This window comes from Thermobia domestica, chromosome 2 (genome assembly GCF_964235325.1).
Source record: "Thermobia domestica chromosome 2, izTheDome1.hap1.1, whole genome shotgun sequence".
NCBI lineage: Eukaryota > Metazoa > Arthropoda > Insecta > Zygentoma > Lepismatidae > Thermobia > Thermobia domestica.
The window spans coordinates 44,450,500-44,472,702 of NC_137455.1; the positions used below are offsets into that span (position 1 = coordinate 44,450,500).

A 22,203-nucleotide genomic window follows, 5' to 3' on the forward strand; every position below is an offset into this window, starting at 1 on the left:
TAATCTTCGCTAGACTTTTGCCTTTGCCAATCTCAAACAACTGTGACGTGGTGTCACATCCCAAAATAGCGTGAAAAAAAAAGCAAGCTGCTGCAGATATTGAATCCTAACGACGACTTAGAAGATTGAATGTTCCATTCTCGGATGTTGGTTGCACCACGCTATAGTTTTGGTCTGAAGAATACTTTTTACTTTCTATTTTAACATGGAAACACAGGAGTATCAGCACATCAGTGCCATCTGCATTGACAACAACATCACTTTGTTCAGACCAGAGTTGGCGTGGGTCAATGAAAACTTGACCCACGACCCATTGACCCACCACCCACCGTGACCCACTCTGACCTACCACCCGCCATGACCCACTGTGACCCACACCACCCACCGTGACCCACTCTGACCCACCACCCACCATGAACCACTCTCATCCACTGTGACCTATTCTGACTAACCAAAATCCATCGTCATCAACTCTGAACACGATCCACGGCCTCTTCTGTACTGACTAAAGAGTTTACACTTTAAATAAAACAAGACTCTGAAATTGTCACTAATCGGAGTTTGAATTTCTAGTCAATCGCTCAAGCACCACTCTGTTAGAATAACGGTGGATCTGACCTTTACGATATAAAATGGTAAAGTGTTTGTCAATGAGGAAATTGAAACAGTTCGAGGTGGGGGGAAATTAGTGTGTGCCTAAAATATACTTGTACTAAGAGAGTGTTCTTGCAAGTGTTGATTTCTGAACGCACTCCAAAAGAAACTTCTATTTGCAGGAAAATATCCCTGTACAATATGGAAAAAGTTATAGTTCCTCAGTTCACAGTATTTTTCTCAGAAAAAAACTTGAAAAATCAGTTTTTCATAGTTTATTAAGGTGCCCGGGTACCCTACCTGAGAGCATCTCCATAAAATATGCTCATAATTGTAATTTGTGTAATCACTAAAACACCACGTTAAATTTAAATTACAAATATGCTTAATTGCAATTATTATGAATATTTATTCAAAGTAGTTTACCTAAAGCAAAGAAGAGACTTACTAAAAAATAGGTACAAAGTTGAATAACACAAATAAGCCATTACTAATACAAGTATACATTTTCTATGACTCGTAATTTTCCACCTTAAAACAAATCTGAAATCGGGTTATTTCCTGTTGGTAACTTTTTCGTGGTAAATCAACCTCAGCGGAATGATGTCCATCCTTCAGCCAAGAAATAACTAGCTCGTGTACTTTGAGCTTGTCTAACGGTGGGCCATTAACATTGATGAGCAACAAGTTAGACAATGTTTGAGCACTTAGTCTATTTCTAATATCAGTCATCTGTAAATTCATAAGGGGAAATCCCCGTTCGCACTCTGTCGTGGAAATTGATAATACTTCTACCCGATTTCTGCAACTTCTCATCGACAATCTACTTGTTATACTTAAGCCTGATAACGATTTTTCTTAGTCAGTTTTGAAATACTCAGCAAGAAGTATAATCTCTCTATCACCATACAACATCTTTTCCATATCGACCACGTCAGTTGGCAATGTCGACTCATGGAGAACAGAAACTTCATCTACCACGCCTTCGATAGGGAATCTTGTGAATAAATTATCAATTAAAGCCTGATAAACTGATTATTTCTTATTTGTTTATAAATTTAATTTTTGTAATTACACATGATGGTTTGATGCCATTACCAAGTTCCCTCCCCCGTCTAGAAAGCGAAAGGGAACGAGGTTCCTGGAGTGTTCAGAGGTGAATGGGAATTTCCCTCCTTCTTCCCCTTCAATTACCACACTGCTGTTTGCGATGTGCCAAATTACGATGAATTTAAATTATCATAGTATAATTATTTCCTTGTTGAATTATCAATACTTTTCAGTGGAAAAAAGGATGAAATTTGAAAGTTTGAAATCAAGGTAAGTAGACCAACGTAAAGGGAAAAAAGTGTAAAATTTTCCATATAATTATGCGTACAATCCAAACTTAAAATTTCCGTGTAATTAAGCTTACAGTACAAATTTTATGCCTATTTTAGTCACAAGTTTTTGGGTTGATTGCCCTGTGCTGTAAGCGCTCCATATAATAAACATAAGCTTCAGCAATTATTATAGTAGAAAGCAATGAATATATGAAGCCAAGCACTGTATTTTTTGTTTCTGATTTTTTTTTCTTAAATAACATCGATCGTTGTCGATCGTTTTTACAAACCAACTTACTACCAATTTTCCATATATAGAAAGTGCCCCCTCCCCCATACACACATAAAGGAGAATTTTAAAAAATGCTAGGACACATTCTGTTTATTTTTAATAAAGAGTTAATACACTGAATTTCAGCTCCGTAAGTTTAACGGTTTGCGAGATACTCATTTTTTTTTTTCGGAAAAATTCGGATCCTCTCTATCTCCTTAGGATATTATGCATTATAATAAAAGCAATATAACATCTCAGTTTGGATTAAGGCCTAACTATATACCAAAAGTAATTTCATTTGACTTTTCAATTTGACCGTGATAATCAGGCACACATAGTTACATTCAATTTTTTATATAATAATTTATATACTACAGCAATTCAAAAATGTATTTTTTCCAGTAGTTAGCTCTTCTAAAAACTTACAGATCTCAAAAGCCAAGTAGTAGTAGAAGTCCTATTGCTATTATTACAATTAAAAATATCAATATCCAAAAGTCCTGAAGTTCTTTTTTCACTTGGTTAGATATACTCACCTCAGATAAGTAGACAGAAACAAGTGGAAAAGGAAGAGAAATGAAGGTCTTGAGAGTAAAACGAAGACAAATTTACCAGTCTTCAGAAGATACTGTCTACAATGCAGTGAGCAGAGAGGGTCGGTAGATCATACTGAGTCGGTGGGTCGCAGTGGGTCACGGTGGGTGGTGGGTCACAGTGGGTTATGGTGGGTGGTGGGTCAGAGTGGGTCACCGTGGGTGGTGGGTCACAGTGGGTCACATGCTGTTGACCCAGGACCCACTGACCCACTCAGAAAACTTGACCCACTGACCCACTCCATCTCTGGTTCAGACGCATGAACTGCTGTCTGGGCGATCAGGTCTGCATCTCCTCGTGCATGCATTGTCTGACACTCAACAGTTACAAAACTTTTACTAAGCATCATTAAAAAATGCTACTTATTCGTTTTGTTTGATAGAAATAGATCTTTCTCCATTGTCACTTTCATGTCCATATAAAATAAAACGTTAGGGGCTACTTTTACTTTCGCTTCTCCTAATGAGTTGCGTCCTTAATCAAAGGACCATCCAAATATCCATCAAACACAATCACAATCGATTTACCATTCGTTTTCAGAACGTAGTTTGTATAGCTATTATAAATGCCTGAGAACAGCATACCAACTGACCATGATAATCAGTGTAGTAAAGCACCTTCATCGAGTACATATAGGGGATCTGAAAGTGGTGTTTCTGCTGCAGACATTTGACATTTCTTCACCTTTACCGAAATGGCTGTGGCCAGAACCATTTTATTTGCTTTTCGTGGAAGAACTGAATAGCCAAACAAAGATGCTAGATACCTCCAAAGTTTATACTTGAAAATGATCCTTTTATTTTATCTATGTCCTGTTTTTCAGAAACAAAAGCAAGTCTTTGAAATAGCAATTACGGTTCAATATTGACGACATCTTGACCTACTTTAACCCAAGGTATCAACCTGCAGATTTCATTTGAATGAATAGTTCCAAATGTTCTGATCCTGCATGAAGTGGACAATTTAGCTCACCAGCTTCTTTTGCTTTGTTAACGTTGACATTACTATGAGCAACCAATCCTGATGCCAAACTACGCAAAGGTCCATTATCCATCAGGAATGAATGGGCGTCGATCTAATAGAAATGTTAAGAGTTTCTTGGTATCTAAGCAGTCTCTTGTCTTTCTCGTGTGTGGAGCTTATTTGTGTAGTTCACTGGCATTATACAAGACAGTAGTGAACTCTTGCATGGAATTGTTGACCTCTGTACAAAGAATCATAAATTGAACTCATAGTTGTCGCTGTGCATCTTTCATTCGTCTTCCTCTAGTTAATCCTTGTTTTAACGCAAATTTTTGCATAAAAACTCCTGTCACCAGTTATGTGCAAATTCTCATTGCTTATCATTAATTAACATAAAACATACCCATTACAGTAATTTTACTACAACAGTATTGGCAATAGCCCACATAGTGCAATTTGAGTCTATAGACGAGGATCCGAAAAGCATACAATTATATATTTTTTTTCTTTATTTTTATTTAGACTTGTAGAATAATACACTGTAATCCGTAGATCAGGCCTGTATCCAGGGGGTCTAGGGAGGGCGGCCCCCTAAAAGTTTTACAGTAGGCTTGATAAAGAACTATAATATGGTGATGAACTATCATATGGTTGGATCGGGGCCCCCTAAGTTTTTGGGCTGGCTACAGGCTTGCCGTGGACATCATTTCTAGAACACGCGATATACGTAATTATGTCGATATAGGCTACGAGAAGGTGAGGTAGTCATTCACATGACCTCCAGTTGGATGATATAAACTCGACATATTGCATTCGACTATAGTTTATATGATGTCCCGCTTCAAGTGCTTCAAGTCCAACCGCTTCAAGTGCTTGCACAAACTATCTTGTTAATATAACATCGACAATAATCTCACATTTTAAATTGGGTGGGACTACCATTTGAGTAGCTTTGGTGCTACACCGTTTGAGTATTTCTGGATCCGAAAATTCTTCTCTTCGCATCGCGAATTGAACCGGAGACCACGTGTAGTAACTAACCATTCGTCTATATCATTCATTCCTAACTAAATGTTCCGTGTGGCACACCTTGCCAGTTGTCTTCTCAATAAACGCGCAGAATAAAGAAGGTGGTTGAAGGTAATCAAGAGTTTGAGAAAGAGACAAGCAAGATAGCATAAGTATCTTTAGTATTTGCCTAGAGTGTGCCTAGAGTACGTGATTTTCTAGGCATTCTCAAAGTACTCGTGGATTCATGACAAGTACTCTGTTAACTTTTCTTTATTTCATTCTCCTCTCTCCTGTCTTTGCTTTCATTTTCTCTGTGTGTTCTATATCTCCTTCCTCCGTTCTAAGCACGCACTCCTACATCGTGCAGTTGCAAATGACTGATATACATGTATTATTGTTTATAGTAATATATTAAACGTTTGATTACATTACGTTTATTCATGTAATTGTAATATACTGCCTTTGTTTGTTTGCAGAAATCCGTGACGCCCACCGCGAGGGCAGAATGTGCAGTTTGATTGGTGTAGAAGGAGGCCATTCATTGGGTAACAGTCTTGCCATTCTTCGAACCCTTTATGACCTTGGGGTCCGATACTTAACACTTACTTCCACATGCAACACACCTTGGTAAGTAAGGGATGTGAATTGTCCATTATGCCGTAATTTATTAGCTAAAAGTGATAATAACTGAAATGATAGCTATAGTGTTTATCAGGGATAATCAGTAATTTCATTCACTGTCTCATCTAGACGTTCTGGAGAAAAAAGGAATGATGACAGTGATTTTTTTCTTATTTCCTTGAAAATAAGACCTATTTAAAGCAATACATAGATTGGCACAGGTTTCCGTTTTCTTCTTCTTATTGGAATTTTGTCTTGGCTGGATAATCAAATCTGGAATTCTAAGGAAACAAGAAAGTCTTGCTACAATTACGAGTTATATTCAAATTTGGCTGTTCCAGTATTTACCCCTCTCCCAAAAAAAAAAAAAAAAAAAAAAAAATGTAAGCTAGCTCAAGCTCTTGGTATGAACTAGAGACCTGCACGGGCCGGGCCGGGCTTGGGCGGGCCGACACTGATTTCTTTTCAGGTCGGGCCGGGCTGGGGCCGATTAATTGCAATTCTTTAATAATTATTGACATTCGTTAAATGATAATTAGAATAAAGGCAAACGTTGAAGAAGTGTGCCCGTGAAAAAAGTTACAAAATGAAACTTCGAAAATTTATCGGGCCCGGGCCGGGCTTGGGCCAAGAATTTTAAAAAAACTTATCGGGCCGGGCCGGGCTCGGGCCGAAAATCTCCAAAACCCTTCGGGCCCGGGCTGGGCCGGGCCTACGTACATTCGGGCTGGATTGGGCTCGGGCCGAAAAATTCGGCCCGTGCAGGTCTCTAGTATGAACGAACTGTTTCATTAATATAATCGTTCTCTCCAAAAATAACTAGTTTTAGAAAGTTCTATCTTTCCTGGGATCAGCAATATAGAGACACTTAAATATTAGGTAAGGTCATTAGATGAGAAACTTTACACGCAACGTTCTTAGAGATACAAGTATTAAATCTTTCAAATTCCCTTCACGCTAGTGCCATCTATTGTCAGGCAGACAGCATACGTAGCAATATATATTATGGTCTGTTAACTATAAGAGTTTGCGTTATTCACAGACAGAGACAATTTTCTTTTATAATAAGGATTGTGCTTGACACGGAATAAATACTTGTGGATTATATATAAGTAATTTAAAAATTATACGTTTGATAGTGAGTGTTAATGGTAGTATGGTCCATGTAGGTTGACGGTGTTAAATATTGCACTACCCTAATGGTAAACGATAATAATTGATTATTTTTTATACTGTGTTCGTATTGCTTAGTTGCTAAATTACTGTATATTGTGCTTGACATGGAATGAATACCCTGTCAATGCTATTTAAGTAATTATAACCTGATTTACATTTAATACGACCCTTGTCTTACAAGGAACCCTAGGTATCTATCAGAGCCCGATTTTTATGAAACTTTGTATATAGATAGAGTACCTCGGGAAACACGCACAGCCAAAATTGTAGCTGCAGAGTCCAAGAGGTTGGGACACTAGGGCTAGAGAAAGATCAAAAGTGGAACGTCAGTACATTAAGGACATGGTGAGAAAATGCACGTTTTTCTTTAAAACTGGTAATTGTAACGATACGAAATGAGCATACATGGTACGAGGTGGTAGATTTGATCTGTTAAAAGTGATGAAAAGAATATCCGCCATCTTGAAAGAGGCCATGTTGAAACTGGTACGATTGGTGTAAATGGGAAGAGAGTCATGCGATGCATCAATTTGAACATAAATATACACAAAAACCAGTTGATAAAGTCTGTTGCGGGATTACATTATTTGTGTGCTTCTGGCAGAGTGGTTTAGGTACAAGATGAGCAAAGTGTATCTCATGACACTCGAGCAGATGCAGGTTAGGATGCGCTATGAGTGGGATCAGTGCAACTAGGAAAAACAAAGAGAAATATAATTTTAGCAGTACATGATTTGTGTCAGAGTCAACATATAATTAGTGTGGATGTGCTGATACAACGGGTTCTTCATAATAATGCCAAGGTTAGCATTAATTTGTAACTATTTATTATATTTCCATTAATTCGAACAGAAATCAGAACGCCTATCAGTTCACTCATAGCGCTCCATACTCTTCATCTGCTCGAGTGTCATGAGATACACTTTGCTCATTTTGTACATAGACGACTACCAGAAGCCAGGAATAACGTAATCCCACAACAGACATCACCAACAGCTTTTTGTGTATATTTATGTTCAAATTGATGCATCATATGACCCTCTTCTTATTTACACCAATCGCACCAGTTTCAACATGCCTCTTTCAAGATGGCGGATATTCTTTTCATCACTTTTAACAGATCATATCTACCATCTCGTATCCATGTATGCTCATTTCGTGTCGTTACAATTACCAGTTTTAAAGAAAAATGTGCATTTTTTCACCATATCCTTAATGTACTGACGTTCCACTTTTGATCTTTCTAGAGCCCTAGTGTCCCAACCTCTTGGACTCTGCAGCTACAATTTTGGCTGTGCGTGTTTCCCGAGGTACTCTATCTATATACAAAGTTCCATAAAAATCGGGCTCTGATAGATACCTAGGGTTCCTTATTAGTAATAAACGGCGAATACACCATTGGCCACTCGCTACACCAATCTTGCGGTTTGAATCATATGATCAGTTACACGACCGCTGAAGACCAATGTGCTCATCACTAATATCAAGCTTTAAATTAATTGGAAATCTATAATAATAAAACCTTTTCCTTTAAAAAAAATAAAATATAGATGGGCCAAACATTACCCTATCTTCGTCAGAAGCGTTTTTTTTTTAGTTTTTTTTTTTTTTTTTAGTATCTTCGCTAGGCGAGTGTTAATGACCCCCTCCAACAAAACGTATCTCAATCCATTTATTCATTTCTAAATTAGCATGACATTTCTAGAGATTTTCTGCGTTCTATCTTCGAACTTTGCTCTCATTTATCTCCCACTCAATATAAGGTCTGCCACTAAACACCCTCTTTTTCTCTGTTTCTTTTGGTGCTGAATCCAGTGTTAGCAATCATTTCCAGCAATTGAATTCACCAAGTCGGAATAGTCTCTTATAAGTTATTGGTTTTGCCTTCCGATATTCAAACGTGCCATGTACATTCGTGTCCAAAATTATTGTCGCACGTCTATAAATATGTTGTTGTAGGAATATAATTTGATAACGAATTCGCACGGTATTTCTTATAATGTTAGTATGTGTATAATCGGCAAAGACATGTATGTGGCAAATTTCATGTCAAAAGAGCAGTAAATAAAAACAATAAAACGAAAATAAAACTTTTTTGGCCATTTAGCAAAATTTGGTTTACTCATTCTAGTTTTCGTATTTATAATTCTTTTCCTATGAAATTTACTTCAAATATATATTTCTCGCTTATACTCGTAGTATCAGTATTAAAAGCACCCTGCAAAATCATTATCAAATTATATTCTTACAGGAAGACAGTTATAGATATGCCCCGATCATTTTGTACATTAGTGTACATATCTTTCATCTAGTTTGCATTCTATATAAAAATAAAAATTTTATTAAAATACATACTTTAAAAAAATATGGGACTTTCTTCAAAACTTCATTTCAGCATTAGTGAAAAACCAAACCTGACGAAGCAAATCTGCATTCAATGTAACAATCAAAAGATGAACAGCGAAAGTTCTAAACAATATGATTATTTAGTGAAACTTGAAAACATACGTAAAATACATGACACTAGAGTATTTATTATTTTTTTTATATATTCAAATCGCGGGTTAGGTACACTTGAAATTGTAGTTGTACATAATAAAAAAATGTTTTGTTAAATCACTGCTTTCACTAATCAAATATTAATACTAAATTATGTTTTTATGGCGCATTAACGTACGTAATATATTTGTTAAATCACTTACTGAAGTTACATATCAATAAAGAAGACTGCCATCTAGGTCAATGGCAAGAAAAAACAATTTATTATTTGTCTCATTACATTAAAATCTCAAGATAACGTCGGGGGTCGTGATTATATCAACGTTTTATTTAAGCCAAATCGCATTGAGCTTGCTACACGAAATCATAGGGAATTGTGATGTATCTGTTACCATAATTTATCATCAAATGAACATTCTTTTAGGGGTAGGAGAACACAGGCCTGTAGCCAGCCCAAAAACTTAGGGGGACGGTAGAAGTTAGGAGGGGCTCGACCCAATCATATTTTTACTTCATCACCATATTATAGTTCATTTGCAAGCCTACCGTGAAACTTTTAGCGGGGGGCAGCCAAAGTTTAGGGGGGTAGGGCCCCCATCGTGGATACGGGCGTGGGAGAATAGTAAGACTATTGACATTTTAATGAATCTGAAAATAAAGAGCCTCAATGAGCTTCGCTTAACCCAAGATGCGAGAGCTCAGTTTTCTTTCTTGGAAACTACAGGCTACTAAGACGAAACGTCCGTGAACTTGGCCCTCCACATGACGCACTAACGATAAAATTAGTGTCAATCGTTAGTGCATTGTTAGTGTTTCTTGCTGCACCAACCCCTAACGTTAGTGCTTCGTTAGTGTAGTTGCTACAAGTAGAAAACCTTTGGAGCCAAGTTCACACTGCTTTCCCACTTCAAAGACTAACGAAAAAATTAGTGACATTCGTTAGTGCATCGTTAGTGATTCTTAGTGCAACAGTCCCTGATGTGAGTGCTTCATTAGTGTACGCTCTAGAGCCAAAACAATGGTACACGCTGGACCACACTTCAAGCACTAACGAAAAATTAGTGCATTGTTAGTGCTTCTAGAAAACATTAATAGTTTCGTTAGTGCTTAACTATTGGTGTAAATGGCCAATCTGACCCATCTACAACCACGATGTCACGAAACTCCCTTAAGAAAGACATGGAAAATTTTTCGATAGTGAAGCTCTAACGAAACTATTAGTGTTTTCTAGAAGCACTAACGATGCACTAAGGAATGGCACTATTTTTCTTTAGTGCCTCAAGTGGGGGCCAGTGTGTACCATTGTTTAGGCTCTAGAAACTACACTAATGAAGCACTGACGTTAGGGGTTTATGCACTAAGAAGCACTAACGAATGGCACTAATTTTCGTTAGTGCTTGTGATGGGGGCCAGCGCGAACTTTACCACCCCATCCTTTTTACTGGTTTTGTTCCTATTGCCCAGCTGTTTCAAGTTTTTCAAGTTACATAAATGAATCCCTAGTTGTGACATACCATTAGCCTATTATTAGAAATATTCTTTTTATAACGTTCTCATATTTTTGCCCAAAGTAGTGTTCGATTTGGAATCTTACAGAAAAATGTTGGCAACACGTAAATATGAGATGTATGGAAAATTGGTTAATTTCGATTGACACATCGTCTAAAATTGGTTTATTACTGGACAAAATCTACTGCCAAGGAACGAGCTAAGGAACGTCCGCATACAAGTATGATGCGAACAAATCAAGAACCAATGCGGAGTAACTTGGGAGAAAATTGCCCAAGATAAATGGCTGGTAATTTTGACCAATACACGTATCACACTTTGCTTATGTATAGCCTGTGTATGTGATACCAAAATGACAAGCAAATATCTTTGCAAGAGGACGAAATGAGTGAAACATTAAAATAAATAGATAATTATGTATCTTAAGTTAATTGAGAAGTAGAAAACCAAGAAGGTTAGGTTGAAAGTGAGTAAGGAATTCTAGACGATTTTGATTTGAGTGACAACGACATAGTTACCAAACATTGGTAGGTTCATCAAGTCTAGGAGGCTCACGCGGGTAGGTCATTGGCCAGAGTGAAAGAAGGTAGGAACTCTTTCAAAGGTTTAACTGGAAATCCAATCGGAAAACGACCATTAGGAAGACCTAGGCGCAGATGGGAGGACAATAATAAGATGAATCTCAAGGTAGAAACTGAATCCAGTTGGCTAACAAGGGAAGGTCATGAACTGGCTCCACTGAGATCCGAACGAGATAATTGTGTTTGAATTTGATACGTTATAACTAGACGAATCCCAAAGTTATACGTGCCGCCGGGCGGGATATTGTGAGTTAGAACATATTTTGTAATGTAAAAGCTATTAGCTGGCAGAATAGCTTGAACCAGGTCATTTGTTCGGAAACTTTTGGGTAGATGGAATACTCGACGAACACGTATCCCATCATTTTCAATGGCACACTTTGCAGGGTAAAAAAGCTTGCCCCATTGTCCCCAGGTCGTGACTTTCCCTTGTAATAACAGAAGACAATGGAGAGCTTTTGTGAAAGCGGAATTCAAACTTCGGATTCCATAGTCCACACGGCATATCTGTCCCATCCACAATACATAGATTAGCGTAAAATGGCTATGAATATGAATGTATGCAGGTTTATTGATTGTTTTAATTTAGTTAAACATAACACCCCTTTCAGTACCGAAATTATGAGACGCAAACTATTGCTTCAAATAGGATCGGAACCCCTACTTGAGCATCAGGAATCAAACCTGGTGCTACGAGCTCAGAAGACACAGTTATTAGCCATTTGGTCATAAAAGGTCACTAGAACAAAATATTCAGACAGTAAATAACATAATACTTTCTAACATTTTATTACATAGCCAAGAAACTGCACCCTTAATAGAGGTTCTTTGTCTCTAAAACTTTCCTTCTTTAAGAGTTTTCATCCCGGCAAAATTAAAATACCGCTAATTTTACAGTAATTATGTGATATCTTCAAATAGATAAAAGATAATCGAAATGTGGAACAAGAGCGCCCTAGACAATATTATTTTACATGAGAAACCGTTATCACGACTCACTTATCTGCTTTCGATTTCGAGCCATTTTGAAAATCGGCATTTATTTTCGCGTTTCTAAACAGCTGAAAACGGAAAGCCACTAGGTGACTTGTGATAACGGTACTTCACGCAAAATAATATTGTCTAGGGCGCTCTTGTTCCATATTTCAATTATCTTTGATCTATTTGAAGATATCACATAATTACTGTAAAATTAGCGGTATTTTAATTTCGCCGGAATGAAGACTCTTAATATTACGACTAAAATAGCATATCTTTGTTCAGTACCAACTTATCCCACGGAAACAATACGTCTTGTTTGTAAACCAGGGAAGCAGTAGAATCCTTTAGGCGTTTTTCTACCTTCTTTTTCTTTAGAGTTCCAACAGCCATTATTACATCGTTAAGATAAATGCGGTTTCTTTTGAAGTCGAAAAGAGTATCCCCTCGAAGAGAGAAACCAACCAATGAGAGAGAGAATCGTTTTCTTTCTCTTTCGTAACCTCTTCTGACGGCCATAAATTCTTCAGAAAATTAGGGAAACCCATTAGTAACTCATGTTTCCTGTTCTATGACTATGTCCTACACTTTCAAAACGAAGCTGCAATAACTTCTCGTTTCTCTCCGACCTGTTTTCATCTTCTTTCTTTTCAATTTTGTTTTCTTTCTGTTCTGATGTTTTTTAAGTTTTTCTCCCATGTTTTCCTCTAGCTGTGAGACCCTTTGGAAGATGTTGCCAACTGTTTTAGGGGAAATACATATTTTCTCCAATTATAATTCACTGTAACTACAATTGTTCATAAACAATATTCTCAAACGTTCAGATATAGTTTAAATATTCTCCTATGTTCCATGTTAGAATGTTCTCAGATATTCAGTTATATTATTCTCAAATCTTCTACAGTAGAACATTCCCAGAGAATATAATTAGAATACGCTCAGATCTTCTGCATTACAAGGCTCTGAGACGTTCAGAAATAGTTTCAATTTTTTCAGATGTTACACGTTACAATCCTCCCAGGTGTTCAAATGTAATTATAATATTCTCAGATGTTGCACATTACAATCCTCCCATTTGTTCAAACGTAATTATAATATTCTCAGTTGTTGCACGCTACAATCCTTCCAGGTGTTCAAATGTAATTATAATATTCTCAGATGTTGCACATTACAAATCTCCCATTTGTTCAAACGTAATTATAAAATTCTTAGATGCCCTACTTTAAAATTTTTTCCCCATATTTTACTTTCCAATGATTTTAAAAAATGTCTTTACTTTTATGTTCTATCAGCTAAGTTACTAGAGTATCTGAAAACATAGCGGCAATGATATAATGTCAAGCATTCATTCGACAATCTGATCATGGTGGTGTGGTCACTGTAGAAGCGAGTGAGATAATTTTAAGTTCAGACTTTCCAATCCAGCTCTTTTAACAGATTTCAATCCCAATCAATAGAATATTTCCCAAAGAAAAAATAAGTCATATTTAGTGAAAATTAGTTTCTCCTTTTTATTCAAATTACTCAGAACGTATTTTGTTCAAGATACGTTCATCTCGTTGTCACTGATTGGATTTATTAACAAGCAATAGGCTCAATTAGAAATCTGGAATGAAGCCCTCATCATATCAAAATCAGGTGATTTTTGAGAAAGTTATTTTTACCCTGTTAGGGCTATACAGTAGCTACGGTATTTGCACAAAGTTTTGCTGCAAATAATGGAGATAATTCTTAAGTTTAATAAAAAAAAAGGCCATAATTCATGAAAATGCTTTTTTTTAAAAATGAAATTTGTCATGAATCATAGCCTTTGACATTTTTTTATGGAATAAGTACACTCCATTTCTCTGATCAATTTTATTTGTAAGTAATTGTAGTAATTCTTAGATCTTGGAGAAATCATACGTTATGTTTTATGAAAATTGGATATCATTACGAAAATTATTGCAGATTTTTTTAATTAAAATATATTGCAAATTCACTCCTTTTTTGTTGACCGACTTTAACCCCAATAAATAGGGATAATTTAAAAGACGAAAATACAATATACGCCATATTGCATTAAAATAAAGTAAGTTTTACGAAGGTTATCATGGGAAAATATTTTATTAGACTATCTATGCATATGTGGAAACTCCGAATTTGGAGTTTAATTTACGCCCCTTACTAATATATTCTTAATTTATTTCAATTTCAAGCAACGAAAGAAGTCTTGAAAATATATTAGGGTGCGGTGCAAATTTCTACAAATATCTACTGCTAGTTAGATTTAGTTGGGTAGATTAGAGTTTAACGTCCCTTTCAGCATCGAGACTACATAAGACGTGGACTTATAGTTTAACGTGGGATCACAGCACATGACCTCTCGCCGGAAATCGAATCCAGGTCTCCCACACCAAAGACGCGTACGCTCATCATAAAGCCACCAGGGAGCACCTATCGCTAGTGAGAGTTCTTGTGGAATTCGACAAGGACATTCAAACATCGTGTGCGACACTTTTGCGCTTACCAACACACACCTGTTTCAGCAGTATCTCAGCGGTCGCATGAAGTCTTTAGGAAAGCAGTGCGTTAGAGGTCCATAGTAGGGCAGTGTTCATTACAGCCCTCTGATACTCCTTTAATGGAAAATCGATTTTTGTGTCCTGTGTATTATCTTCCATTTTTACGTGCTGCCATTTCTGTAAGTACACTTTACAGCAAAAGAATAAGAAAGAGTAAACGTTATGTAACGCTAGCAGTGTCAATATTGGACTAAGGAAAAAAGCTGGTCAAGTTGTATATATGGAGTATTGGACTGCATTGTTCAGACTTGGACATTACGGAAATTTGAGAAGAAATATTTAGAGAGATACGAAATGTGGTGTTGGAGAAAGTTGGAGAAGATAAAATGGACAGAGAGAGTAACAAAAGAAAGATTTTAAAATGGGTAAGAGAAAGGAGAGCGCTTTTAGCCAGCATTCTCCATAGGAAGGCGCATTGGATTGCACACATTTAGGGAAGAAATTGTCGTCTTCATACCGCCATAGAGGGAGGAAAGCGAGGAGTAGGCAGAACAGCTGATTGATTATTTGAAAAATAGAAGAAAATATTGGGAGTTAAAAGAGGAAGCAGAAGATCGACAAACTGGGAAGAAACATTTCTAGGCTCGAACCTTAAAAAAGATAATAAAAAAAACTCGTTAGTCATAGGACCACGTTAAACTACTTAGCTCTTTAGGAATTGGATTTCTGAGCTGTCGGTATCTAAGGCCCTTTAGCCCGTCACGCACATGACGACGGATGACATCCCTCGGAGAGCACACTATCCGATAAAAGGGAAGGAAGGAAGCAGCCTAGGACCATTATGTTAGGTATCACCCCGGCATTCGCCTTGTGTGAATGAGAGAAACCCAGGAAAAACCTCACTCAAGATGGCTGGATTGAAAAAGCTTTTTACATTTTTTTTCGACCGACTGTCCCCGCCGGGAATCGAACACGGGATCGGTCGCACCAAAGGCGAGAGCGTTAGCGACTACGCCACGCGGGGCCACTACTTAGATCTTATGAAGAGTTGTAACACATAGTAATATAGCTTTATTATATAATAATAATAATAATAATAATAATAATAATAATAATAATAATAATAATAATAATAATAATAATAATAATAATAAATTCCGAAATCAGAAATGAAAATGGTTAAGAACATACCCATTGGCAACACTGGAAAATGGAAGCAAAAACTGTTTCAGCAGAAGCTGATATTTCTACTTTCCACTAAAAAAAAAAAAAAAAAAAAAAAAAAAAAAGTCTTCAACGACAAAGATTTCTCCTTGAAATGAATAGAACTGAGAAATTGGTGAGTGGAAATCATTTTTGTTAGAAATGAGGTGCAAGAAAGAGTCTTTTGTTTCTGTCACAAAGTGAATTTTCACTCAAAATCTTCTGTGGCATATAATCTGGCTCTGCTAAATGTTCTCTGTTCTATTGAACATGGCTCAATCATGTCATTGTCATCATTGCTCTAATTTCACGAGAGATTTCCTTTTTTTAAAAAAAAAACTAATGGTGTGCCCAAAGAAATGAACGGTAGAATTTCTTTGTCTAGTCGATGGTTCCGAACCTAGTGGTTGTGAAAGGTTACAAGAAAGTGACACGCAGGATTTTCCTTATGAAAAGGGTGGCAGGATGCTCATAATGGCGTGCCCAAACACACAGATTTCTTTATACTTACATATGTAACTAGCTATATTAAGAGTTTTCATGCCGGCGAAATTAAAATACCGCTAATTTTACAGTAATTATGTGATATCTTCAAATAGATAAAAGATAATCGAAATGTGGAACAAGAGCGCCCTAGACAATATTATTTTACATGAGAAACTGTTATCACGACTCACTTATCTGCTCTCGATTTCGAGCCAATTTGAAAATCAGCATTTATTTTCGCGTTTCTAAACAGCTGAAAACGGAAAGCCACCAGGTGACTTGTGATAACGGTGTCTCACGCAAAATAATATTGTCTAGGGCGCTCTTGTTCCATATTTCAATTATCTTTTATCTATTTGAAGATATCACTTAATTACTGTAAAATTAGCGGTATTTTAATTTCACCGGGATGAAGACTCTTAAGATTTCTTCTTACAAAAAATATTTTGTAGTTCGTGGGTTATAGTTTATTATAAGTTACGTAAGCGTGTTTGTTTGTTTAACTAGAAAATGTTTACTCAAATATTGAAAATATTTAATTTCAACGCTATTGACAAAGCTGTATGAATGGACCGTACCTATTTTCTGATGGCGTTTTGGCGTTTATAGGGTTTGAGAAGGAAACGTAACTTCTACTTTAATGTTCTTCTAGGCGAAAGAATTGGTTGGATGAGAATATGGAAGGAAACGGGAGAACCTCGTAAAAGTCCCCACGGATACGATTTTGTCCACCACAAACTCACATCGCCAGGCATCGAAAGAGGGGTCTCTCGCAACCAGAGGTGAGCACTCTACAACTCAGACTCCGTGCTCCTATCTGCAGAATTCTGGCTAAAGCTGTTTATTCCATGTCCGAGTGTTCTTCCTGAAATAATTAAGTGCATGTATGTATACATACGAATAGAAAAATAGACATCATACACAAATGTTGAAAAGGGGGGCCACTGTGGCTCAGTTGTAGAACGTTCACCTCTTGTGCTTGGGGTCCCGGGTTCGATCCCAGTCCCCGCCAAGTGGACTTTGTGGTGGACAAACACCGTGTGCGTGGGTTTTCTCGGGATTCTTCCGTTTCCTCCCACTTTCTTCATTCCACCACTTCACCCATTACTCATCATCACCGTCTTCTTTAGCCTAACCGGCATAACCGTGGGACGTAAAACTCATAGATTTCATTTCATTTTTTTACAAATAATGAAAAGGGATATGTACTTCATTGAAATATCTATAATATTTGCAATTTCGTTCTAAACGACCTGAAGATCCTCCTCTCTCTTTAATCCTCAAAATACTGGGTTTCTTTAAAGTCTTAACCCAATTTAAAGTGTTATAGACTAGAAATGACTAATCGTACTCGAATAAAAAGCCTACAGTTCGAAAGAGGGAATAGTCAAGTTCCTTGAAATGTGGGGACCTTCTGTACACAAAAGGTGCGAGTCAACTTTTGGCCAATTTGGGCATATTTTGTATTTAACATCTCTACCTGATGCTCCTTTCAGTGCTTAAAAAAATCATGTCCAGATATTGTAAATAATTCTTATAATGTTAAAAAAAGTGCTCGCTTTTCCATGTATTTAAACGGCGCGTACACACTTTTTATCCCGTTTTTTCACACCTTTGGTAATTGAACTTTAATACCTTGTGTTCCAAAAGTACCATATTAACATTGATGCACACAAAAGTGATGTATTGCAGGATCGTGATTTCCGATTTTACCAGGGGTTCGAAGGAGTCAACATTTTACACTGACATAAGGTTTCACGTTTCATTACACTAGTTAACAAATTTAAACTTTTTGTTTGTTACATGAGAAAAATCACCTGATCTTAAAGGAACTTTTTGCGCTGAATTCGAATATGCACTCGGTTTCTCTCCATCACGTACAGTTTTCCCGTAACAGAGGGATTTTCGGGAAATTCCCTCAAAAATTTCCCTTTTTCAGATATTTTATTCCCCTAGCTCCTGTCCCCTTACATATAGTAACATAGAAATTATACCTAAGTATACCTTGATTTATATTTAATAAACCGTAAAAGTTTCGTAAAAGTCGCTTTGTTCTTTCTAGAGAAATAAATATGTTTGTACGTATACTGTGTGCACTGTTTATTGCACCTGATAGTAATGCTTTCAGATCTCCTGAGTTGGGGTAAAAACGATTTGCTTTATTACTACAAACACACACATAAAAATGAATATTTACAATAGTCAACAACACACTTGTATTGCTCTCTGTAAATTAGAAACGTGTATAAAAATAGAATGTACTTCCAACGTAATTTTTTTTAAAACGTACAGTATATGCATATCTTAATACATATATATACAATTCTCCAAGTTTTTTCGTTTTGTTCATGAAATGGTTATCAATATTTGTTATCAAATGTAACAAAATGCAAAAGAACTTCCACTTCCCGAGCCCCCTACCAACTGGGAAGAGATATGGCCAAAAGACTCTGATGATGATCATGACCTTGATGAACCATCGACATCAATATGTACATCCAAGGATCCAACGTTCATCCCTGACTGTGTTCGCGAGCCACATTTCATCCGGCAATGTGAACTTAATGACCTAGTCCGTGATTTGCACCTGACAAAACAAGAGGCGGAACTTCTGGGATCAAGGCTCCAGCAGTGGAACTTATTGGATGCAGAAACGAACATATCAGTGTACAGGAAAAGGCATTATCAATTTTCAAGCTAATTCTCAATGCAAGATAATGTGTGCGTATGTACGGATATAAATGGGTTGATGGCGGAGCTAGGAATTCCTTATGTTCCAGAAAAATGGAGGTTATTTATCGGCGCGTCAAAGGTCAGCCTTAAAGCTGTCCTTTTACATAATGGAAATAAAAAACCTTCTATACCACTTGCGCACTCAGTGAAGATTAAGGAATCCTATGACACCATGTCAACTTTGCTAAATCTTATAAATTACAAGGACCATTGTTGGCAAATATGTTGTGATCTCAAGGTAGTTGGTATTTTATTAGGACTGCAGTGCGGTTACACGAAGTACCAATGTTTTTTATGTTTATGGGATAGCCGAGCTGATGACAAACATTATGAAGTGAAGGAATGAAAACCTAGAGTGAATTACGTACCTGGAGAATGCAACGTCAAATACGCTCCTTTGGTAGATCCTAATAAGATATTACTACCGCCACTTCATATCAAGTTAGGACTTATGAAAAACTTTGTCAAAGCCATGGACACATCTGGTGAAGGTTTCAAGTATTTGCGAGATAAGTTCCCTAACCTGAGTGATGCTAAGATTTCAGCGGGAGTGTTTATTGGTCCCCAAGTTAGGAAATTAATGCTTGATGATAGCTTTGACAGCAAGTTAAACAGTGCTGAGCTAGCTGCCTAAACAGCATTTAAGTGTGTTGTGCGCAACTTTCTGGGCAATAACAAAGCTGAGAGTTACACAGAAATCGTACAGGACATGATACAGAAATACAAAGAGTTGGGTTGTAGGATGTCTTTAAAAATCCACTTTTTGCACTCCCACCTCAGCTTCTTTCCTGCTAACCTAGGTGCTCTCAGCGACGAACAGGGGGAAAGATTCCACCAAGATATAATGGCAATGGAGAAAAAGTACCAGGGACGATGGGATCCTTCAATGATGGGGGACTATTGTTGGGGTCTTGTTAGAGAATGCAACATTTCTTACAAAAGAAGGAAGTAGTGTACGTTTATGTAACCCAATGGAAGTTTCATATATTGTGATAGTTTTGATTGTCTTTTCATGACCTTTTGGTACATTTGTATTATTGTTTATTGTAAATTGTCACACTTGTAAATTATATTGTATTATATTTTATATATGTGTTTGTGGTAATAAAGCAAAACGTTTTACCTCAACTTAAGAGATCTGAAAGCATTACTATAAGGTGCAATAAACAGTACACACAGTATACATACAAACATATTTATTTCTCTAGAAAGAATAAAGCGATTATTACGAAACTTGGAGGGTTTGTTAAATATGAATCAAAGTATACTTAGGTATAATTTCTATGTTAGTATATGCAAGGGGACAAGATCTTGGGGTGTAAAATAAACGAAAAGGGAAATTTTTGAGGGATTTTCCCGAAAATCCCTCTGTTACGGGAAAATCGTACGTGATGGAGAAAAACCGAGTGCATATTCGAATTCAGCGCAAAAAGTTCCTTTAAGAACAGGTATTTCCTTTTATGTAACAAAACCTTTGTTAACTAGTGTTATTAGTATATTCATTTACAATTTATTAAAAGCCATGGTTTCTTAAATTAAGAAGTGCACAATTGTCCCTCGCTCTTCTCAAACGATGCCCCTTCTGACAGAAATTTCCTGCAAAATGCAAAATAATTGTAGTTATATTTAGTTTTCAATGAAATGTTCACAAATGTTCAATGTGGTTTTCTCTGGCCCCACACCATACATAAAGTCGATAGCAGCAATTGAAATTATCATAGTCGAAGTGTGAGGAAGACTATAATGTGTAAGAAGGAAACCTGCTCGTACTTGAATGCTTCGACATAGAAATTTCACATGTAAACTATGTTGAATTAGTGATGCCGCTAACGATAGAGACATCGAGATTTCACATGCAAACTATGTTGAATTAGTGATACCACTAACCACTAATTTTCCCGGCTAGTTACCATGAAATGCAATTTAATTTAATGTCAATGAATTACTGTAATCCAAACTTTTGACAAAAATTAATTTTATTCACATATCGAAAGCAACTTATTATTGGATGAAACTTTATTCCAAAAAATATTAATTAGGAACGTTCTTTGCAAGATTTCACACCCTGGTCGATTGTCAAACATACCCATGCCTTGAATACTGATAAGAGTTGGTGAGTCTACTGAGAGTTGGCAGGAGATGTCGAAAGTTAAATTCCGATAAGCTCTGCCGTAATTTCGGTAACTGGAATGTTTGAAAAATGATCGGAAAGAGTTGTTGAATGTGGTTGTTATAGTATATGATTCAAGAAAAAGAGTACAGAAATCACTGTATTAATGGATATATATTATTAATGGTGAACATGGATCTAGTTTTCCATGGCGGATTTTCGTCGGGAGGTTGCCCTATTGTGGAGGTGAAGGGACTATATTGCAGGAAGTGGCGAATACCTGTGAACTGATAGTAACTAACTAACAACGTATAATAACGTATCGGTATAGTAACGTAGCGGACTGGTTACATTTGTGATTTTAGTGGCAACCTAGCACAACTTGGTTTGTGTTTTTGCACGGTAGTTTTTGTGCCACATCGGAATGTTGAAAAGATGGCAGAGGTTAAGGAAATAAATGCCAATGGCACTACTGTACGTAGCTCCTGAACATTAAATAACTGTTTAATATATTCTTTTAATAAATAATATTCTTTTTTTTTTTAAAAAAAATAACTGTTTCGATTTCAATTAAACAAACAAAAAGATTTTAAAACCATTACATTCTAAACCCTTTCCTTATGGGCCCATGATTCTTTCCCCCGTTTTCTCTCTCTTTTTTTAATTTCATGATGTAATGTCGTTCTAAACTAGGAAAGAAAAGAAAGAAATAATACGTAAAATCCTTGTAACGCATTTTTCGTAAATAAAATCGCAAATTTAAATTGTACGGACTGGTACTTCTTTCTACACTCGACGCACATCACATTAACTTTTTGCTTTGATGAAAATTGTAATTGTCTCATCTTGGTTTGAATATGTTCTATTTTTCTTTAACATAAGCATGTATATATGCCCATTTTTTTCTCTCTAACCTTGAATTTTTCTCCAAGGACTGGACCAACCCCTAATGCCTTGTAGTATGTAATATGGCTGGTCTTCATGTCACCGCAGAATGGAGGAAAACTGATGTAAAATTCATTTTTAAAAAATTCATATGCATTTC

At 36.6% G+C, this 22,203-nt stretch overlaps 1 protein-coding gene across 2 annotated transcripts in view; it reads left to right on the forward strand.

Annotated features, from left to right (window-relative positions):
* LOC145671542 (dipeptidase 1-like) overlaps positions 1-22,203 on the forward strand; it is a 718,611-nt gene that overhangs the window by 528,712 nt on the left and 167,696 nt on the right. For both annotated transcript variants that reach the window (XM_081740732.1, XM_081740737.1), the window contains one exon: positions 5,235-5,385. In XM_081740732.1, coding sequence (XP_081596858.1) covers positions 5,235-5,385 — 151 coding nt within the window. The remainder of the gene's footprint in view (positions 1-5,234; positions 5,386-22,203) is intronic.